The sequence below is a fragment of the Gavia stellata genome, chromosome 32 (assembly GCF_030936135.1).
Source record: "Gavia stellata isolate bGavSte3 chromosome 32, bGavSte3.hap2, whole genome shotgun sequence".
NCBI classification, from domain to species: Eukaryota; Metazoa; Chordata; class Aves; order Gaviiformes; family Gaviidae; genus Gavia; species Gavia stellata.
In genome coordinates, this window is record NC_082625.1 from 679961 (window position 1) to 694352 (window position 14392).

At 51.5% G+C, this 14392-nt stretch overlaps 1 protein-coding gene across 1 annotated transcript; it reads right to left on the reverse strand.

Moving 5' to 3' along the window:
- Positions 1-372: 372 nt before the first annotated feature.
- TMEM259 (transmembrane protein 259) lies at positions 373-13739 on the reverse strand. Its single transcript, XM_059831743.1, has 11 exons — positions 13506-13739; positions 10964-11230; positions 10465-10633; positions 8178-8288; positions 6760-6882; positions 6311-6411; positions 5385-5442; positions 4987-5070; positions 4288-4420; positions 3927-4026; positions 373-3061 (listed from the first exon to the last, which is right to left on the reverse strand). Exons 1-11 carry the CDS (start codon positions 13737-13739, stop codon positions 2216-2218), a joined length of 2226 nt encoding a protein of 741 aa, XP_059687726.1. The 3' UTR covers positions 373-2215.
- Positions 13740-14392: the final 653 nt, after the last annotated feature.

The window sequence follows — 14392 nt, forward strand, 5'->3', positions numbered from 1 at the left end:
CACTCGCACAGAGAGGCTGCCGAACACCGGTGAGCACAGCTGCGACAGGGACTTGTGCTCCGTGCCCTCCCCGCCCTGCCACCACCCCTCCGAGCCGTAACGGGGCACCCCGGCACCCCAGGAGGGTGGCAGGGGCATCCGAAGTACTGAGTGCTCGACTTGCTGCGCCTGCCCCCACGCCACAGGATCCTCACACCTCAACTTCCAGCAGGAACCCAGCACAACTGCTAGCAGGACACCACAGCAGCTGTTAGATATAATATTTATTATTATATACAAACACATTTTGTACATTAATTAAATAGAATGAACTCTACTCTTCATTCATCAAATCATTTGGTTTGTTTCCCCCCCACCCACTCCTCTCAAAAGCCTATGATTATTCCTTGCTCTCTGGCACGTCCACGCCAGAGGCAGGGAGCCAGTCGCCAACAAGGCCCCTTCCCAGGAAGGCTGGCTGCAGAAGGGTCTGACATGCTGCGCATGAGCAGGCTCCCCCACTCCCATAGCAACACCCAGGGCTCCATGAGACAAAAAGAAAAAAAAAAAGAGGGGGGCACCTGGGTGGGAAATGCAGAGAAAGTGAAGTGGGGGCTCTGAGCCCCCACAGTGCTGACATGGAAACCCTGTCCTGGTGGGAGACACCGAAATGCACACAGGAGCCCTCCAAGGACTCCACAAACGCTGCTCGGCTGTGGGGAGACGAGGCTGAACTCGGGGATGCTTCTACAGTGACCCAGCTCCCCCCCAGAAGAGCAGGGTGCCCCACGCGCCGCCTCCCAGCGCTGCCCTTTTCCACCACGTTTCTCCCCGAGCACCTCTCTCCTCTCAGCCCTACCGACACGACGCGCTCCTGTGTCGCTCCGCTCTACCTACAAGTGTAAACCCTCTTTCCAGCCATATCCTGGCGTGGGTCCAGCCCGCCCTCGGGAGCAGCCGGTCCCCGTCCCAGCCCCCCAGCTCAGCCCCGTGGTACCAAGTCAGGCAGTTGTATCGCGGAGGGGCACAGCCAGCTTCACCTCTGCTGCCAGGGAAGTGAGGGAAAATTAGCTGCAATGTCTTGGCTTGTTTTGGTTCTTTGCTAAACCATCTCATGCAACAATTCAGCCAGTGAAAAGCCGATCTCTCCTCTGGGATGGGGCTGATCTTAAACGCAAACGTGTCCCACTGAAGGGACAAGGCACTGAAAAGCAAACTACATCACCCACAGCGGCAGGAGCCAAAAGCAGAGCTGTACAGAGACAGAGCTGCTGTCCTCCTTGTCCCAAACATCGCTACAGACACTGACGCTACAGACCAGTTCCCAGCGGGTACTGCTCGAGACCATTTGCCTGTGCCAGGAGCTCCCACTTTACGCTGGGCACACACATCTAAGAGAGGCCAAATTCCCAAAAAGCCCCCACAGAGGTCACCAGCAGCAGAAGGGACGGCATTTCTCCGTGGCTGACCAGCATCGGAATCAACCCTGCTGCTTCCAAGCCCAGCCAAATGCATCTCCCCTGGGATGGAAGCTCTAACCCGGAGACGGCAGCTTCCACTCCCCAAACCCACTGACTGAGGGAAGTTCAAGGACAGAAAAAATGGGGCTGAACTGCAGTTTCTGCTTTGGTTATTGCCCAGCTTTGCCCTGGTGTGAGCAGATCTAGTGTTGGGGGAAGGTCTTAAGCTCCTCTTCCCCTTAAGTTTACCAGGTTTCTCCTCTGCCTTCTGTGGCTCTGCCAAGGATGTCTGAAAACGCTCTCCCTGTTCATACACAGCTGCTATTCTATCCAGAAAGCTGCCACACACACACACACACACGTGGTCTGTCCCAAATCAGGTCATGCTCGTGAACAGCGCCTGGACTGCAAACACGACCGCAGAGGGCAAAGCTGGGCAGCCGGGGGCACGGAAAAGCTGCGGCACGGAGCGGACTGCCAGGCTCAAGCAGGCGGCCTGCTCGCCTGCAGCCGCGACACGAGGCCCCCGAGCCTCGCAGGCCATGGGAGCAAAGGCCTCGTCCCTGCCTGCCGGCAGCCCCGCGCGCATCAGCCTCTCGTACACAAGCACACACCTGCTTTTCCCAGGGCAGTTCGTCGCAGCACTTTTTCTCTGTCCCAGCTGCTCTGCCTCCACTAAGAGGAATTCATGGGTTAAGGATGATGGTGAAGTGAGAAATAGTAACAAACGAAATCCAAATGCCTTCCTGGCAGTCCAGAATTACAGTAACAGGGACTCACGAGAGGCTCCTCGAGTCTGGCTCCGAGCAAGGTGTGGAGCTAGGTGTACTATCCACTGGCGCTGGGCAAGGGCTGCTTTCCCCCCGGTCCCCAAGAGCACGGCCCAAGCGTCTGTCCTGATCAGCGTCCCCCACAAAGGCTGGAGGGCTCTCTGCCACGGTGCTGTTTGCAAGGCAGTTCTTGCCACTGGGTTTCGCTTGACTGTCTGAGCCTTCGACAGCCTCAGTCTGCTCAGGAAGGGAAGGGCTGGGGACTGAGGCCCCCTCCTCCTGCCGCGGGACGAGGGGCGCAGCTGGTGCCGCCTCTGCGGTGGGGAGAACATCTGCTGCAGCCACCACAGATGTTGAAGTGACTTCAATGGTGATGGAGCCCATGGCCGTCTCCGGGTGGTCGCTGCTGACCCTGATGCGGGCAACCAAACCGGAGGCAGCAGCAGCATCCTGAGGGCTCCCGTTGGCCATGGCTTCGTGCACATTTGGCTCCAGGAGGGTAGTGCTCAGGTCGGAGAGAAACGAGGCTTCTGTAACGATAGCGGCTGTCTCAGCTACCCAGTTCAGATCGCTGCCAACAGAAGCCGCTGTGGCAGCGGCGATGACGCTGGAGGCCTCGCTGGGAGTCAGGGCAGCTGGGCTGCTGCTCTCCCCAGAGGGCCCGGCGGCCAGGTGGGGTCGGCGGCTCCCCACATCAACAGGGGCAGCTGTAGTGTTGTTGTTGAGGTTGTCTTGGAGCGTCGTCTGAGTCCCCTGGCCTACCTGCTGGTTCTGCAACAGCATCTCCTGGATCCTGATCTGCTGGAGAATGGCTGGCAGCTCATAGTGATGGAAGAAGTAAATCATCGAATGCTAGAGAAGGCAAAGGGCAAGGAGTCACTCACTGCGCCCGGGCTGTGAGCCTAAACATACCTCAGAAAACTACACCTTCCTCTTGCTGTAAAGACAGCGACCGGAGAATTCGGCTGCTCTGATAGCCAAGAGGTTATCTGAAATTTGGAAAGATTTACCCCTTCTACCACAATTCCTGAAAGCTGTTTTTACAGCTTCTCTCTGAAGACAGGCAATGGAGTACAACCCCTCTTCCCTTTTAAGGGCTGAGAACAAGAAGGGTAAAGGCATTTCTCTGGCCCATCCTCACCTCCCTGTCTCCATCCTGCAGCAGAGAAAGGGTCAACAGACAGACACACAGGTTTGCTTGAACCAGGATAGTGGAGATACCAATCTGGAGCTGGTCTTGCCAGCATCTTCACTGCACAGACCTGACCAACTCCTCAGCCTCTGCAAGGGAGATCTTCAGTGGGATTTCTTCCAGAAAGACGGGATAGAAATCCTTCCCTAACAGCTTCCAAAACTCACTTGACATCAGCCTACTGTCAGTCACGTGGCTGGATTTGAGCCAGTGACCAAAAAGTCCCACTGTCCAATAACCTTCTGTTCCATTTCCAACCCGGGGATTATTTCAATCTCTTATATAAATAAAGATTGCTACTCAAACTCAGCTTGACAAGAAGTTTGATAAAGCCCAACCTGCAGCTGATTTCCTTCACTTTTTAACAGCACAGCCAGTGTGAGCGATCAGCAACGTAACAATTCAAATCGCAGGCAGCCAGACCCCTCTGAGGCGTGCGGAGTGACCAGGACTGAATTCACAGGATGGCACCTGCCTCCGCGCGGCTGGTTGAGCTAACGTGCAACAGAAGTGGCAGCTACTCACCTGGATGAAGAGCCACGAGGTGACGAGAGCCAGGCTGCTGTACTGCCCGTTGAAGCGATAGTGGTAAGCATAGAAGGCAAAGTGGTACAGATAGAAGAACCTGGACAGAAAAGCAATAAATATCAGGATACGCCAACGGACAGGACAAACCTGAGTTTCTTCCCATCCCTAACTCCGTTCTGAGCTGGGGCACTTTGCACAGGGTGGTGCAGACTCCGTTAACAGGTAATTAGAATTGCCCCAAGAGTGGAAGCCCTGCCTGGGAGGGCTGGAAAAGATCTGGAGCAGCCTCCCCCCACCAGAGAACGGCACACGCAGCGAGAATGCGCAATACAGGAATGAGGTCCCAGCCAGCTCTTACCTCAGCCAATGCCTCTTGCTCGTATTGGTGTGGCAACAGATAGCATCGTACTGGTCAGCCAGCCACACAATAAGGATGATGTAAAACGCAGTTGTGGTGTCATTGAAGAACTCTGACATAATGGCCTCCATACCTACAGACAGAGGGTGTCTGACATCACCACGCTGCAGGGCACAGACACCAGTTCGGCAAAGGGCTTCCCAAAGGGGCACGTGAAGGAATCATCTGTCATTTCAGAGCTGGGGCTGCATGACCGTACAGCAAAGACCACCCCAGGATAAATTAGCTCTGTTTAAAGCAGCAGCTAAGGGCAAACATGTTTCACTGCTGACTGCAGTCACTACACAGGCCAGAGGATCAGCTGCCTCCGGACAGCACTGATTTTGGGTGGGGTTTTTTTGTTGCTTGTTTTTTAAATTCAAATTGTGCTAATGCAACGTGATCACAGGAAGCCTGAATCTGAAATGAACTAGTGACAGACAACGCTTCAGTTTATGTGATTTCCAAATTAACTGCTTTTCCAGGGGACCCAGAAGGACAATGCAGCTCACCTTGCCATCAAATTCCAGAGCCTTCCACCTTGTGAGGAGCAGACACACTAACCACCCACCGTGGCCAGGTCAGAACAGGGAATTATACTTTCTACAGATCCCAAAGGGACTTGCTGCACATACACAAGAAGTGAGCTAATGTCCTTACCTACTAGAGCCAGAATGACAGTGAGGAGGGGAGCTGCAGGGAACGCAATTGTCATGTTCATTTCCAGCATCTGTAAGAGGTCAACTGCAAGAAGGAAAACATACTATAACACAAAGTGGGTGTGGGGCCACGAACTCTCCACCCCCACATTACCCCCCCATTCAGAGCACTGCAACACGCAGTGAAGTCCACTGTCCCAAGTCCACCGTCCCTGATGCTCGTCAAGAGACAGAACAGCTCTTGCAAGCACGGTGACGGGAGTATAGGGGGAACATATTCCCTGTGCAGGTACCTGCAGGACCCTTCTAAACAATGACAGTCAAGAGTACATACACGATACACTGTGCTGGAGCAGGCACAGCATCCAGTACACCCTAAGTCCCTTAGAAAATCCTTACCAATGAAGACAAAGATCTGATGGTGCGAGTAGCGCAACAGCATCGAAACAGACAGCGTCTGAAACATGAGAACAGAAGCCAACCTTAGAGCCGCGCAGGTCCAGGGAGTCACTTTCAGAATCACACTACAGCAGAAGCCTGGACAGGCAAGCTTGGACTTGCAATGTTGCACAGTGTGCAACGTTCGTTAGTTTGAGCTACGCAGACCGATTTCCCAAAGAGTAATTAAGACTTCACAAACAGCAATTAATCTTTGTATTACTGCAGTGAAATAGACAGTAAGTAATTTGCTTGTAAAGAGACCGATTCTGAATATCTGAGCAGGTGCCAAACCAAACAGCAGCAGCAGCACTGGAATTAGGGTTTCTTCCCATCCTATACCTGTGCTCCTCCCAGCAGCTCATAATGCCTCTCTAAAAACCGTCACCCAGCACCTATTTCCTCCTCTCTCGCTGTCCACAATATTGTTGTACAAGGAGCTGCATCAGTGGACGGTCAGACACAAAGGGAGACAGTCACCCAAGACTATGAACACAGGCCTAGTTATCACTTGGGATCTTGTCTAATATTTATCTGTAATCACCTCACACATAATCACAGGAGTCTCAGTTCTATCTTGATCACTCCTGGCAAATTAATTAAACCTGTTCTTAAAAGTCTCAGAGGACAAACTTCTGCACGCCTGAATCTCCCTTTTGACAAAAAACCCCCACTATTTCATTCTATTTCAGCTCCTCTGCTTGTTTCACTTCTAGGACTTTAAGAACCCACATTAAAAAAAAATTAAAAACCAGAGTAGAACCTCGTACTCCACCAGCTTAGCTTTAAAAGCAGATGAGAGCTCAGGCCTGTGCTGTTACATCAACTATTATGCTGACCAGCACCAGGCTCAGAGTCCAGGCAATGCCTAGCTCCTGTCAACTTACAAATATGACCATGATGACAAAGGCTGCCAGATACGAAGTCCTAGCCATCCACATGCTGACAAAGCGATAGTGCTCCCCAGACACCACATTGCGAAGGAAACCTGAAAAAAAAAAAAGCCAGAAGTTCAGTGTGATTAACCCACACACTAAGAACAAACTTCCAGTGCCTTCTAAAGAAATAGGATTTAAAGCAAATCTATGGCAACACCTCCTCACAGCAGCACTCTTCTTGTTATGCAGTGCAATAAGGCAGTAGAAAATCACTTTTGCAGACATCTCTCCACTCCTGCTTGTTTCATTTTGTCCTTGACAATAATATCCCTACATAACACAGGGAACTGTTCCCTGCATAGAGATTAATCAATAGTCAGAAGATTATATTAATGCATCCATCATAAAAACATCAACTGCTCTGCACAGCTGCGGAAAGCCATTTCTCCAAGCCTTACCTTTGTTTTCTTCATTTTCAGCTAAAGCTTTGACACTTGACATCAGGATGTCATCATAACCCAGGAACTCGTCCAACAACAGGCGACTGAACCTGTCCCCAAAGCACTGATCCCTGGTAGGATCTAGAGAGAAGACAAAAAAACCCATTCGGATTGTTCATACTTTAAGCCACAGAGGTCTTCTCGTCACTCAGGACACATTTGCCAGCAGACCCGTGTCTGCACTCGGAGCTTTGGCAGTATAACTAAATTGGGCAGGACTGGGAGGGAAAATGTCACACCCTGACAAATCTAGCCACGCTGTCAAAATGCTAATGCAGTTCTTAAGGCCTGACTGATATCAGGGCTGTCATACTCTGTTGGTACAGACATAAAGGGAGTTTGCCTTCTAGGCTTGGACTATCTCCCTAGGCTCACCCCAACTAATGGTCCAGAGAAACAAGTTCTGGTAAGGCTCAGAGGGCCAGGCCGAGACTTTTTAGCCATCAGCTGGCCTCAGCGTGACACTGCTGGGGCCCACCACCCCCATCCACCCTCCTGCAGCAGAGGTCATGCAAAGCTTCCCCTCAGCTCTGGGCACTAACGAAGGCTGTTCAGTTCCATCCCATGAAGATGGTACTGCATTCTACTGTACAAACACCAATCAGCTTGTAAAAATAACCCAAATCCAAGCAAAACAGGAAGCACAAACACAAAAAAATTTTCAGTAAATTACTAGGATACTTACAAAGGAATTTGTCTAGCTGAATTGGAAAACCCAGGTCAGTAAATAAACATCTAACACAGAAACTGCCCAGTACCTATATGGGATGACTGCTTAATACTCCAGCCCAGCTGTACTTCAGTTTGATTAGGAGTAAGTAATGAACTCTAGTCGGATTCCTGCACTACAGCTCGTACCAGATCAATTAGGTTCACAGGCAGGAGAAGGTTTGAGATCATATTCCTGACTTGGACAGGTTTTAATGGAGCAAATGCCAGAAGAAGAGAACGCTGTTCCAGGAGAATGGTCTGCTGGTGCTAACAGAAGTACACTGAGACAGCGCCAAGCAGATCTGCTCAGCATCGTCCCTGACACATGCACAACTGCTTTCGCCACTGGGCTCTAACATTGGGCTGCTGCTGCTCCATGCTGAGCCTAGATCTTCAGTACCACGAGGCTCTTCCTTCCTCAAAGAGAAAACCGTGCTGGATGTAACATTAGGGCTCACTGAAACAGGCCCCACCATTTCAGACTACTCCTCTTGGAAAGGTATGACCTACTAAAGCAATAAAGACTCCATAAAGAAGCTCTCCTGCGTGGAAAATGGGCGCCATCAACTGTTACAAATAGTTTCCACAAGACTAAACGATGCGTAGGTATCCCTGCAGAGCACTTACCCACCCCTGCACCAGAGTGGGCTGGCTCCCTCACTCACCCAAAGTCACCACCATGACCGGGATGCTGAGGCGCTGGCGAGTGCTCTGGGACAGGCGCAAAAACCCGTACTCCAATGAGTACTCCACAATGTACTCTTCCTGCGGCCACACTGCAAGGGAGGGTGGGAAGGGAGACTCAACAGCAGGGTTTGCAAACAATTACCAAGAAGAAACAGCACCTCTTGGATTCCCTCCCTCCCACCACGTTCTGGAAAAGAGAATCAGTTGCAAACACAGGCTCCAGGTTTCCTTCAACCAATTTAAACCAGATCAAGATAAATTCTTTGAAATTGCAGCCCACTCCCTTGACATTAGTCCTTAATGTGAAAATTCTGGGAAAGCTTCAGGGCAGTGGTTCCAAGCTCTGTCGAGAGTTGTCCAGAATCTGCCCACATCTTTGCCTGGTGAGCCCTAGACCACTTACTCTTGCTCTGTTCCATTTCTGCTTTCTATGTGGTTTAGAAAACAGCAGAAAAACACACTTTACACCTGCTGAAGAGCAAGTAAACACTCCACAGGGCAAAAGCACCACACTTCTTGGGAGACAGAGGTCACTGCTGCAATTACAAATCTCAAAACTAAAGCAGGAGCAATTACCACTTTCCAAAAAAATTTTGGTGTCTGAAATTTCCTTGATTTTTTATTTACTTATTTTTTTTAAAGAAAGGTTCAAAACAGATGTTTTTTGCTACATCATCTCTGAAAGGACAACACCTCCTGCTTAAGTCGGAGCCAAGCAATTTAATCCCTCATCTTTCAAACTGCCACAGCATACCTTGCAAGAGGCGAGGGGAAGCAGCAGCCAGGCCTCGCACAACACCCCAGCAAAGAAGTTAAAAGGATACAATAACTTAAAAGAAATGTACCTGCCTCTTCTGACTTACAGCAACACATCCCTGACAGAAATGCCCACTTTGCTTCCCCGCCTGTGACCCCACTTCTTTAACAGCAGACACAGGCTGCTGTGTTTGTTTCATCTTTTGTTTCCATTATAGAACAGTTTTAATAAGCTCAAATGGAAATAAAGTGTTTAAATATCAACAAAAGAATTACTTCCATTGTATCATAAAACATTTTTCCATGGTAAAACATTCTGCCTAAACATCAAATTTGGTGTACTTATAGCACAAGAAACCTGGAAAAACAATAAAACCAGGTATTTGGGGATTTGGGACCCATTTGAAAAGATGAATTTTTTAACTAGGCCGGGAAGCAGCACAATTCTCTCTCCCACCACGTTGCTGGATCATTTCCAACCAGGCATTCAGCAAACCAAGGCACAGCCCATCAGCGCACACAGCACTGTACAACGTCTTCTACGGAACTTAAGCAACTAGTAATAAAGGTATTGCACCAAAAATATTTCTAGTCTTATGCGACTTAATGATCTTAAATTCAGGACTAATGAGTTCTGGATCAGCACCAAGCAAAACCACTGCAAGACCAAGGGAACAGTGCCATTGCAGTGCCCAGTCTCACAATCCTCCACAGCCAGAACACCCAGTACTTCTGAAGAGCAAAGAATTCCAGTCTTTCCAGGGATAAAAGTGTAGGCGAAAAAGGCAAATTAAATATGAATCCAATTGCTACGTTTCTATTTTAACATCAGTATTTTTTAACAGATTTCCTCCCCTAATCACTAGAAACAGAAGTTTTCCAACACTGGAATTCCATTTTAAATAATACAAAGCCACTAAATCTCCCTCTAGAGTTTATGAGACATTAGCAGCTTAAGTAGTGCTAGAACAAGGGGAGGGATAAAGCAGGATGATATCCTGAATGATGCAGAGCAGCAATGCTGTATCTCGCAATCCACTAAAACTTGCTCAGTGGCTTTCAGGATTAATTAGCTATTCCCAGTACTGGTGTTGACTCAGGGACCCAAAATACAGCCCAAACCCTGTTAATACGAGGAGGAATGTGCACTGTCAGTGGGATCCCTGCAGATCTCAAGAGGACAGCGAACTGCTCAGAAGAGGGAGGTTCACATTCATCTGATATATCTGGCACCGATCAGTGCAGAAACACGATGCCAGACCAAGAGACTTCAGCAAGTTTTATAGCCCAGACAACCCCCGACTCCCAGCCTCCCTCCAGGCGAAGGAAAGATCTTGCTGTGGATCTGTTGTTAGTATTGACAAGATTAGCCACAGGTGAACGCGTCAGGGAAGACATTTAAGGTTACTATGCACGTGCCCAGAGAAGCCAGAAGGAATGAGACGTGCAGGGAAGACGCATGGGGCAGGGGAAGGAGAGAGCACAGATAGCAGTGTGAGTTGTCTTTACCTGCTCTGGCTAGCATCTCAAACTCGGACACAGTCTCCCTCAGAGGCTGCATACCTTTAGTAGCTGCTTCACTAAACGAGAACTCCTGGCTTTCGTTGTGGGTCAGTGCCTCGGTGCTGCTCACCCGGGGTGGCTTGAGGAACACCTTGGGCTCGATATCCAGCTCAAACTGTTGGAAAATCGTGGCATGGAAAGTCATGTTAGCAGTCACTTCAGTTCCCATCTTCTGTGCTCCCTCCGTGCCCCCAGCGAAGGCCTTCACCACCAAAAGGAGGACAAGAGAGGCCACTTTTTTTTTTAAAGAGGCTTTACGTTCTATCTTAAACCATCAGAGGCTAACAGGGAGATTCAGGAAAAGCCAAGGAACACACTCTGTTTCCAGGCGACCGACAGATCACAGAGGGACTGTGGCATACTTAAGATTCTAACAAACCATTTCTCCCCAAACCCACACTCAGGTTTTCATCTCCTTCTGTGTCCACAAGGAACACGTCTTTACCTTGATGGAGCTGTTTTCAAACATATCCACAGTCATTTCCTCCTCTTCCTCCTCCTCTTCCTCAGCTGTGGACTCAACCACCATTCCTGGGAACTTCTCAACACCACAGAATTGCAGGAAGATGGGGGCTCGGCTCGAGTTGCGCTGTATTTCCACCCGCAAGATGCCATCACGCGGCCATTTCTCTCGCACATGCTCCAAGCAGTTAATGGGCGAGCGGGAGAAGGCGATGTGAATGTAAGCCAGGATGAAGAGCACAAAGAGAGCCTACACACAGCAAGAAACAAAGCAGAGACCATCAGCCCAACCACCCTTGGCCTGCTTACAGACTCCCCAGCTTTAACCATCTCTTCTTTGCCCATAAAGACACTGGGTTAATTCGGACAAATGGATTTGCAAGTGGACAAGAGCTTTTATGCTTTCCAACCCCAGTAGTCTCTGCATCAACAATAAAGCAGCCCAGAATCAGGCAATTTCAGCACTACCGTATCAAGAGGGGAACACAGCAGAGAGAACAATCTCCTTCTGTTCACAAGACCAGAGCTGCCACCGATACCTGTGCAGTACATGTGTCCTGCTGAACGCACAGGCCCCAGCGCCGTGTAAGGTCCTGCAAACCAACATCACCCCCAAAACGACTGCACCGCAGGCAAACTGACGAAGCACAGCACCAACGTGTGACGAGGCTCCAAAGCACGTTGAAAGAAACAGAAACGCATCCATGGCTTGTGCTCCTCAGCACAAGGTGTTTTCTGTTGAAGCCCGGAGAAGACTGCCCAACTTTACAAAGGCAGAATAAAACAAACCTCAACAAAAGACAACCCACCACAAGAGCAGGACAAGACAAACCCACAGCAGAACTGCCAGCTCCACATTCAGATCCGCCACTCGCTGCTGCAAGGTACGGACTCTGCCACGGCGGAGGGTGAGCTGGCCTGCCGAGGCTGGGCTTGCGGAGCATCACCACTCCCTTGCTCTGACTCAATCCAACAAACAGCTATAAAGCCACAGCAAAACAAAGCGGACTAATAAAATTCGTTCCCTATAGGGAAGGTAGTAAATCTAGCACAATGTTACCCAGCGCTGTCCAAAGTTCACAGCTGAAAGCTCCAAGAAATGCTGGTACAATAAGCAGTACAGCTGAATTTCATACACTCACTTTCCAACTGCATTAAGGTGCTCATTCCTAATTAAACAAGCTCTCCTTGCTACATTTCATTCTTGACCTATTTGCTATGAATAAACAGACTGGTAAACGCCACATCTGCAGAGGAACTGCATAGGAAGACGCTAGGGAAGGTAAATCAGAAACACCTCCCTCGTCGCAGGAGGAGCTGCAACAAAGGTGGCAGAACCACGAGCAGTTTCCGGACTCCGTGAACAGCAGTACGCAGGACCACGGTCTCCGACTTCACCTCCTACCAGTACCCCGTGCACAGAGCCGAGACCAGGCTGAAGTCTGGCTGACTCCTAATCCTGCGGGCGGGAGCAGGCTGCTCTCTACAGATGCCTGTGAATACTCCTACTTCCTCAGGAGTGCTTTGATCAAAAGCAGATGGCAACAAGAACCGCTACCAGCCAGACCACTCACTCTGCCTGACAGCCTTGCCGTTAGCACCATCCCCGTTGCAGTCTCCCTGGCTGCCTGAATCCAGTTATACAACGGGGAGGAAAAAAGAGAGAGATATTAAAACCTTGAATATTTACTGGGAGGGGAGAAAACATATGTGTCCAGTATGAGACAAGTTGCCCTAAATGTTTTATTGCTTTAAGTGGCTGAATTTTAGAAACTCAGAGGAGATGCCTGCTGTTATCAACTGGCAAGCTCCTCTCCCTGCTTCCCCTGACTCTAATTTCCCATACTGGCGCTGGTGAGAAGTGTCAGTGTGCACCCTGGAAGCCGTGGTGCAGGATTTAAGCTATGGGCAGTTCACCCCGCCGACACTGACAGGCCCCTCTGGGAGTCTCCAATCCTGCACCCACATCAACAAGAAAGCAGGCGGGTTTTTACCCTGGTACGCAGAGGTGTGATACTGTGCAGGCACAGCTGAGAGTGCTGACTGCTAAAAAGAAATGGGGTTAAAATGGGGTTGTGCATTAATCGCTTCCAGAAAAGACAAGACTCAAAAAAACCTCCAATAATCAAATATCTTACATATGCAATGTATCAAAAAAGAGCGATTGCTTGGAAACAGAAACTGCAACCTTTATGCCCACATTCCTGGACCTGACCCACACCAGCCTCGCTGCCCAGCAAGCTGGCTCAGTGATTTCCTTTTTATTTCCAGACCTGCTACCAGAGCTCTAGTGGTGTGGGGACCACCACAGATCGTTACAACTATTCACGTCTTTCTCACAGAAGAGAGGCCCACGGGAGCTCAGTGGACAGCTTGGGGCAGGTGGCCCAAACACGGGCTATAACCTCTAGCGGAGCCAAGCTTTTTTGCGTTTATTAGGACACGTATGCCTTAGCACCCGACTGCAGGCCAGCAAGAGGAACGTCCACTCCTCCCCATAAAGTCCCCATAAAGCTGCCCCTCACCTTGAGGAGGACGAAGAACTCGAAGACGCGGCGGAAGGAGGGTGGGAAGAGGCGAGCGTAGGTCACTGCCATCTTGAAGAAGAGCGCGTGGAAGAGGCGATCACGCACATTGATCAAGGGGTTCTGGTTGAGGTTGGGATTGCGGACGCCCCGGTTGTTCCCCCCAGCTGCCCCGCCGCCCCCGTTGTTGTTGGCCGGGTGGTGGTTGTTGGCGTTCGGCTGGTTCTCGGACATCCTGACACCCGCGGCCGGGAGCCGAAGGGCACTGGCGGCGCTGACCTGGGCCGGAGGAGCCGTTCCTCCTCCACAGAACGGACTCGGGGCGAGGCGGACGCTCCGGAGGGGACCTCGGGGCGAGAGTCAAGCGCTGCCTCTGAGGGGCCGGGGAGAAGTCCCGCGCCGGGAGCTGCTCGGTGCGGGGCGCCGGGCGGGCCGGGCAGGCGCTGCCCCGGTCCCGCTCTCCCCAGGGGTCGCCGCCCGGGGCCCGGCCCGGCCTCTGGGGCGCAGGCGCCTCCCGAGTGGAAGGCGGGTCAGGCCTGGCGGGGCCCAGGCCAGGCTCCCGGGCTCAGCGGGCCGCTGCCTCGGCGGGGCTCGGGAGCGGCGCGGCCCGAGCAGGCCCAGCGGGGACGCGGCTCCTGGGCCGGCCCCACGGCCATGGGGTTCCGTCACCGGGGCGGCGTGGCCCGGCCCGGTCCGGAGCGCAGCGGGCGCCTCGGCTCGGCTCTCCTGGCGCGGCGCGGCGCGGTGCAGAGCGGCCCGGTCCCGTCCCCTCAGCGCCCCGCCGCCATCTTCCTCCACCGGCACCGACGACGGCGGCAATGCGCCTGCGCGAGCGCCGCCGGGGAACTCTGGGACGGTGGTGGACTGGCGCCGGCCCCGCCCCGGCG